This window comes from Vigna unguiculata, chromosome 9 (genome assembly GCF_037176805.1).
Source record: "Vigna unguiculata cultivar grain cowpea cultivar isolate G323 ecotype 2 chromosome 9, ASM3717680v1, whole genome shotgun sequence".
Classification (NCBI taxonomy): domain Eukaryota; kingdom Viridiplantae; phylum Streptophyta; class Magnoliopsida; order Fabales; family Fabaceae; genus Vigna; species Vigna unguiculata.
The window spans coordinates 34100722-34108494 of NC_140800.1; the positions used below are offsets into that span (position 1 = coordinate 34100722).

General features: G+C 34.3%; 1 protein-coding gene across 2 annotated transcripts; it reads left to right on the forward strand.

Annotated features, from left to right (window-relative positions):
- The first annotated feature begins 2126 nt into the window (after positions 1-2126).
- Positions 2127-6968, forward strand: LOC114163984 (importin subunit beta-1-like). Of its 2 annotated transcripts, none has more exons than XM_028048409.2 (3): positions 2127-2385; positions 3103-5526; positions 5613-6968. In XM_028048409.2, the coding sequence occupies exons 2-3, from the start codon at positions 3110-3112 to the stop codon at positions 5809-5811; spliced, it is 2616 nt and encodes an 871-aa protein (XP_027904210.1). In that variant the 5' UTR covers positions 2127-2385; positions 3103-3109; the 3' UTR covers positions 5812-6968. The 2 variants fall into 2 exon arrangements, with proteins under 2 accessions (XP_027904210.1, XP_027904209.1); XM_028048408.2 differs by having other exon boundaries at positions 2250-2385; positions 3107-5526.
- Positions 6969-7773: the final 805 nt, after the last annotated feature.

Below are 7773 nucleotides of genomic sequence, written 5' to 3' on the forward strand. Positions count from 1 at the left end.
GATCATGCTGTCGCAAGTACGTAGATTCTGATGTTTTGCCCCCTCTCTTTTTCCTTTCCATCTTTTTCAAGAAAGACAGTTTATGAAGGAACGGTTAATTTTTACAGTAACAAGTTACTCATACCACGTGATGAGGGGAGAAAGGTTGGTAATACAGTTATGCGAGTTTGATCATAAACATTTATTAACGTATCAAGTTAGTCCATGTATTAGAAATCCGAAAAAAGCATAACAAATTTTTGTTATACATTACAAAAAAACAGAACAAGGCATGGGGTTAATTTGTTTTTGTTTTATTTAGTAAATAAGTAGAATTAAAGGTAAAGAAACATGACAAAACGTTCTTTAATTTATTTATGTTTTTGCATGCGTCATTATTTAACAAGCAATGATTTTGTCGTAGTTTATGCCTAATGTTTAGAAAAATATTAGAAATTAGAAATTTCATAATCATTTAAAAAAAGTTGTACGCCTTTTAAAGATATTGTAAGTATTGTTGCGAGCTACATTCATTGCATTATTTTGGATTTAGTAAATGCAACAGTATTTCCTGGTTCTACAAAGTCATCCTCAACCACTTTCTAATTATCTTGGACACTCAGAAGAGTCTTATCATAGTTGACAACTTTATTCAACCTGAAGAAGATCATACTTTTTATAAGATTGATCATCTATCTCATTTAAACTTTTCGAAGAATAATCAGACATTCAAATTTTGATGTCAATTTATTGACAACAAGTTTTCTTCTGTGAATAAATTGATTTACCTCTTATGTTGTTTTATTTTTGCGATCATCAATATAATTTATAAACTTCTTTTTATGGTTATTAACATATTAATTACTTATAAGATTTCAACGACTAACGCATAAATTATTCATATAACTCCACTGATTAACCTATTAACTATGAGACTTTAAAGACCAATACGTTTATGTTTACTCCAAACCCAGCAGATTAATAGATAAATAATTTTAAAAAAATTCAATTACAAATATATCTCTAAAATTTTCAAAGTCATATTAGATTTTATTTTTTTTATCATTGAACAAAACAAACTCAAATTATTTAACATGTACTTCTATTTATTTAATATTTTTATACTTTGTATTTATTTGCGTTGATCAATGAAACCCAATTCACAAACATTTTTATTTTGTCTTCCAAAAATTATTTTAAAAAAATGGTTCTAATCCATTATTTTGAATCACTTTGGATGTTTTCTATATATTTGATTGAATTTGAACACTCTAAATGGTATTATAGTTTGTAAGCACTATTACGTGTTGTTAATTTTACTGGTCTAATTTAAGTATCAAAACTTCTAACAAATACCTATCGTTTTAACAAATACTCATCCTCACCCATAGTACTTAATCATGTTGGAAAGTCGGATCAATAAGTAAAAAGAATTTGGAAATTATTTTTAATAGTAATAATTATTTTGTGTTGTTAACTAGACACATTAATATATTCATTCGTGTCTTTAGAAAATTGTTTATTACAATTTTTGTGACTTGTGATTATGCAAAAAAAAGTTGTAAAGGAATGAACTAAATAAAACATATAAATAACGACTTAATCAAAGGATGTGATGTGTGAAAATTTATGTACTAAATAATAATAATAATAATATTCATTAGATAGTTATAGATGAATTATTATTGGCCTCAATGAAAGTTTAGTTTTCTTCAACTCGTATGACTTAAAAAAAAATTCTTAAAATGACTGTGCATATAAATAAATGGCTTAAATATAAATAATTTACTTTTTATCCTATATATATTAAAATAGGCAAAGTAAACAGAAGAATGAAATGGAGGCCGTTGATAAGAGTCTAAGAAGGTCAACAAATTCATGGAAGAAGAACAATAGACGTTGATATGATTGACTTATTCTCTCTTAAATAATTGAAATGTTATACAAAAGCAAATTAGTTTCCTTCAATTATGGATGACACCAAAAACAAAAAAAACAATAATTTTATTCAATTCAAACGCGGGCCCGTCGCCCGGGCAAAAGACACCGCCTTTAGGCTGTACACAGCACACGCTATCACTAATCCATTAATTATTATTCTCTAAATCACATTAACATTAATAACTTTTACTCAGGAAATATGAATTACTTCAGAATCCCAAAATAATAATCCTAATCAACGTTATGTTTATTGCTAAAGAAAAATAATAAGCGCGATTATTGTTAGCGCGTGCTTTTACAATTATATAATTTTTTATATTTTTATTTCTAATATTTCGAATCCTATTGCCCTTGGCTGTTGCAGTTGCTTCTTCATCTTCCTCTTGTTATTCACTCTATTCTCCGACTCTCTCACTCACTCTTTCTTCTTCGCTTCTATTCTTCAGATCTCTTTGCCGATTCCAGGTGATTTTATTCATCCGATCTCGTTTCTCTTCTTTCCTTTTTCTTTCTATTTACCTTTCCGATTCGCCTTTTTTGTTTTGTTTTGCGTTTTAGGTTTTCGTTTTGTCTTGTTTCAATCTTGTTTGGGTGCTTCGATTTGATGGTTGTGTTACTTTTTTGAATTGCGATTGATATGAATTATTGTTTGTGTCGACTCGGTTTCGATCTGTGGTTGAGTGATTCTGTGGCTTCTCACTCGGATAATTGGATGAGATGAGGCGCGAGCGGTTGCCAAAGTCAACTGTTCTTGTGGCCACAAAAACTGTATTCCGTATGCACTTGTTTGCGGATTTAATTGGTTTTTGTTTTGTAATTATCATAATAGAGACCGGAAAACGCATCTAAATTAGGTCTATCGTTTCGATTAATCTGATAATATTTAGGGCATGTTCTTTTGAGGTATTGAATTTAAACATATGTTTGTCCAGTTCTTTTTGTGTGCTTTGTTCTAGAGTCACGTGAATTTATAAAAGTTATTTTCTTGCTGGATATCATAATATTTCTATTTTTGAATTCTGAATGTGCTGGTCATTTAGATGATTATGGATCTGGGGTTGGGATAGTTTAATTTATTCATAGAGATTTGCTTCTTCAATTAAATTCCCCCTCCCATATTTTTCTTCTTTGAATTTTCACTCGTGATTGAACAATCGGGAGCTGATAGTTTTGTGCCATTAGGTAGAGCATGGCAATGGAAGTTACTCCGGTGCTTTTGAATGCTCAATCAATTGATGGGAATGTCCGGAAGCATGCCGAGGACACTCTGCGACAATTTCAGGAGCAAAACCTTCCTGGATTCTTGGTCTCTCTGTCTGGAGAATTAGCAAGTGAAGATAAACCGGTTGATAGCCGAAAGTTGGCAGGTTTAATACTGAAAAATGCTTTGGATGCCAAGGATGAAAGCAGAAAGCAGGAATTGGTCCAAAGATGGTTGTCTTTGGACCCTGTGGCGAAAACTCAAGTTAAGTCATGCTTGCTGCAAACACTCTCTTCTCTTGCCCTCGAAGCTCGGTCTACAGCAACTCAAGTAATTGCTAAAGTTGCTGGAATTGAGCTTCCTCAGAAACAGTGGCCTGAGCTGATCGGATCACTTTTATCAAATATTCATCAAGTACCTACTCATGTAAAGCAGGCGACTTTGGAGACTCTAGGGTATTTGTGTGAGGAAGTATCTCCTCAGGTTGTTGATCAGGAACAAGTAAATAAAATACTCACTGCTGTAGTTCAAGGTATGAATGCATCTGAAGGGAATAATGATGTTAGGCTTGCTGCTACAATTGCATTATACAATGCTCTTGGATTTGCTCAGGCTAATTTTACCAATGATATGGAGCGTGATTATATAATGAGAGTTGTTTGTGAAACAACTATGTCCCCAGAAGTGAAAATACGTCAAGCAGCCTTTGAATGTTTGGTTTCTATTGCTGCCATGTATTATGAGAAATTAGCTCCTTACATCCAGGATATATATAACATCACGGCAAAGGCTGTTAGGGGTGATGAGGAGCCTGTTGCTCTTCAAGCCATAGAATTTTGGAGTACAATTTGTGATGAGGAGACTGATATCTTGGAAGAATATATAGGTGATTCCAACGGAGACTCTGAAATACCTTGTTTTTATTTTATAAAGCAAGCCCTTCCTGCACTTATCCCTCTGCTGCTGGAAACATTACTCAAACAAGAAGAAGATCAGGATCTGGACGAAGGTGCATGGAATATTGCAATGGCAGGTGGTACATGCCTTGGGTTAGTTGCTCGTACTGTTGGAGATGATATTGTGCCACTGGTAATGCCCTTCATTGAGGAGAATATTACCAAACCAGATTGGAGGCAAAGGGAGGCAGCCTCTTACGCCTTTGGATCTATCTTGGAGGGGCCTTCCCCTGACAAATTAGCTCCTCTTGTTAACCATGCGTTACCATTTATGCTCAGTGCTTTAGTGAAGGACCCAAACAACCATGTGAAAGACACCACTGCTTGGACATTGGGACGGATGTTTGAATTTCTTCACAGTTCAATTGTTGGTACACCAATTATTAATGAGGGAAATTGCCAACAGATTATTACAGTTCTCCTTCAGAGCATGAAGGATGTTCCCAATGTTGCTGAGAAGGCCTGTGGTGCTTTGTATTTTCTTGCCCAGGGTTATGAGGATGTGGGACCAACATCTCCTCTAACTCCCTTTTTTCAGGAAATTGTTCAATCCCTTCTGACTGTTACTCGCAGAGAGGATGCTACTGAATCGCGGTTGAGAACTGCAGCATATGAAACACTGAATGAAGTGGTCAGGTGTTCCACAGATGAAACAGCTCCTTTGGTGTTACAACTAGTTTCTGTCATCATGATGGAGCTGCACAAATGTCTCGAAGCACAAAATCTTTCTTCGGATGAACGGGAAAAGCGGAGTGAATTGATAGGCCTTCTCTGTGGGTGCATGCAAGTAATTATTCAGAAGCTAGGGTCTTCAGAAGGTACCAAATATGTCTTCTTGCAGTGTTCTGATCAGATAATGGGACTATTTTTCAGGGTCTTTGCTTTTAGAAATGCCACTGCTCATGAGGAGGCAATGCTAGCCATTGGAGCCCTTGCCTATGCAATAGGCCCTGATTTTGCGAAGTACATGCCAGAATTTTACAAGTTTCTTGATATGGACCTTCAGAACTTTGAGGAGTACCAAGTTTGCGCTGTCACTGTTGGTGTGGTAGCGGACATATGCACAGCATTGGAGGATAAAATACTGCCTTATTGTGATGGGATTATGACACAACTTCTCAAAAATTTGTCGAGTGATAATTTGCACCGTTCTGTGAAGCCCCCCTTGTTTTCATGCATTGGTGATATAGCACTTGCAATAGGAGATAACTTCAATAAATACTTAATGTATGCAATGAACACACTACAACTTGCTGCAGAGATGTATGCCCACACATCAGGTTTTGATGATGAGATGACAGAGTACATCAATTCTTTGAGAAATGGGATATTAGAGGCTTATTCTGGGATTTTTCAAGGGTTTAAGAATTCATCAAAATCCCAGCTTTTGATTCCTTATGCGCCTCACATCCTCCAGTTTTTGGATAGCATATACATGGAAAAAGACATGTAAGAAAGGAGAAAATTCTTTTTCTTTTTTCTTCTTTGTTGGGTATTCATTACTTTTAGTGACTTCCTTGCCTCTTTGAATGCAGGGACGAAGTAGTTATGAAAACAGCAATTGGAGTTCTTGGAGATCTAGCTGATACACTGGGAAGCAATGCTGGTTCTTTAATACAGCAGTCTTTGTCAAGCAGAGACTTTTTGAATGAATGTTTGACCTCAGAAGATCATTTGATTAAGGAATCCGCTGAGTGGGCCAAGTTAGCTATCACTCGAGCTATATCTGTTTGAGGTTCATCGGGGTTAGCATATCCACTGTCATAAACTATATGCATGCATTTGGGTGTGTCGAGGTGGGTCTTGGGATTGCATGTGTCAATTTGTCTCCATGGTCAGACAACGTGAAGGTTATCAGTCTAAAGGTCTTCTTGTTGTCACTAACTCTTGCATCATCACCAATGCATCACTGACTTTTGCATGAGCACCATTAAGTCCAGGTCTGTCAAGGGGAAGAAGGTAGCGATGAGTTTGCAAATGTGGGTGTAGGTCTTCATGAAACAAGTAATTGATTGAATGGCTACGGGGAGGCAACTGATTCCTGATTCAGAAACTAAGTTACTCTTAGTTGGAATTGGATGATGAGTTTGGAGTTTGATGTTATGAGAAGATAAACCCATTCGAGCTTGAAAACGGTTTTTTCCTCAACTGATCATGCTTTATTGGAATAGTTGAATTCGCGGGGTTGAACTGGTTTTCATCAACACCACCCAAAGTACTTTATTTCAAGTGAATCTCTTCCTTTTTTTTTTTGACTTTTAACCTGCATCTTAAACCATTTGTTTTTTACCCTCCTATTGTGTATAATTGTCCCTAGGCTGTTGGCCATCCATATAATTTTTTTCTCCACACATTGCTTTTTCAGGCTGGGGATCGATTGTTATTGTTGACCCAGGATGGGAAAGATTACATCTTTCTAGCATTTTGCATTTTTTGTTTTTACTTGTCAGTTGGTTTCTTAGGGAAAAAATCATCATGCATTCATGAAATCATCAACCTTTAATTCCTTTGTTTTAAAATGCATATGTACATCATATATATTGGCTATTCATGTGGATACAAAAAAGAAACTTGCCGTATATTGTGATGTTACCAAAAGAACTAGTTTGGTGGATTGTTGTTGCACTTGTTGGAAGGAGTCATCTGGGTATAGCCTGTATTCGTGTTATCTTTCTCTTGTCTAAGTAAAAAGTTTGTGAATTTTGGCGACTTTGATAATTTTGCCGTGTTCCTGCATATCTCATTATGGTTTTTGGTGATTTGAATCTTTTTGTTACCAACATAAAATTGTATAATGTCTCGCCAGTTTCGTAGGCAGTTTTCAAACTCCATCACCCTTTTTTGGGTAGACGAGATCATATCCTGAATGATCACTTATTTTCGTTCTTATCTATTTGTTTGTATAATGCCTTGTTAACTGGGATGTGGAATCTGATAATGAAATAACTATAAACCTTAAATATAGTTTGCAAAAGAAAAAATTTGGAGTCATTAAAATCATCAATAATTCTTAGAGTAGACTTTGTTGCTAATAATATCTGCAATTTTAATGTTGTCGTTGGTTGGTTGTCTGGAAGAACCAGAAGGCACCGCAAATTGATGAGTTCGTATAAGGACAATAATTAAGAATACTAAAATGCAACTTCATTTGCTTATAGTTACTGCTAGTTATTTTTTTCATTTCACTACTAAAACTTTATGTTCATCTTTTAATTTTTATTTATATTATTGTTATATGTTGTCATCTATTTACTTCCATTTATATACATCTTAAGGTGTCAATTTTCTTTTATAATAATTATCTATCGAGTAAACTTGTGCCTTTTTGTTTTTTAAAGAAAACGTTTGTCTTGGTTGATGAGATAGAAGAACATAGTGAAATAAAAAACTACAAATGGAAATTAATAAGATTTACAAGTGGGTATTGTATTCAATATACAAATATTAATTTAAAGTTTATCAACTGAGTTGTGCTTGTATATTAGTAGACTGATGATAGTTTATACATTATATTCAGGGGTTTTCATTATATTCATTCTAAAATTAAAACTTGTCTTCTTTATCTTGTTAATAAAACAATATTTACATTCCTTGTTTTAGTTATATTTACTGTTTATTTAATTGCTGTGTAAAAAAAAAATCTAACCCTTTATTTTAAATTAAAATAACTCTCCAAGTATATAATTCTTTTATATG

Bases quoted from the DNA above. Each gene is read 5' to 3' on its own strand.
- LOC114163984 (XM_028048409.2), top strand. From the start codon at position 3,110: ATGGCAATGGAAGTTACTCCGGTGCTTTTGAATGCTCAATCAATTGAT. The intron at 5,527-5,612 runs GTAAGAAAGGAG...CTTTGAATGCAG, and splicing joins ATATACATGGAAAAAGACAT to GGACGAAGTAGTTATGAAAA.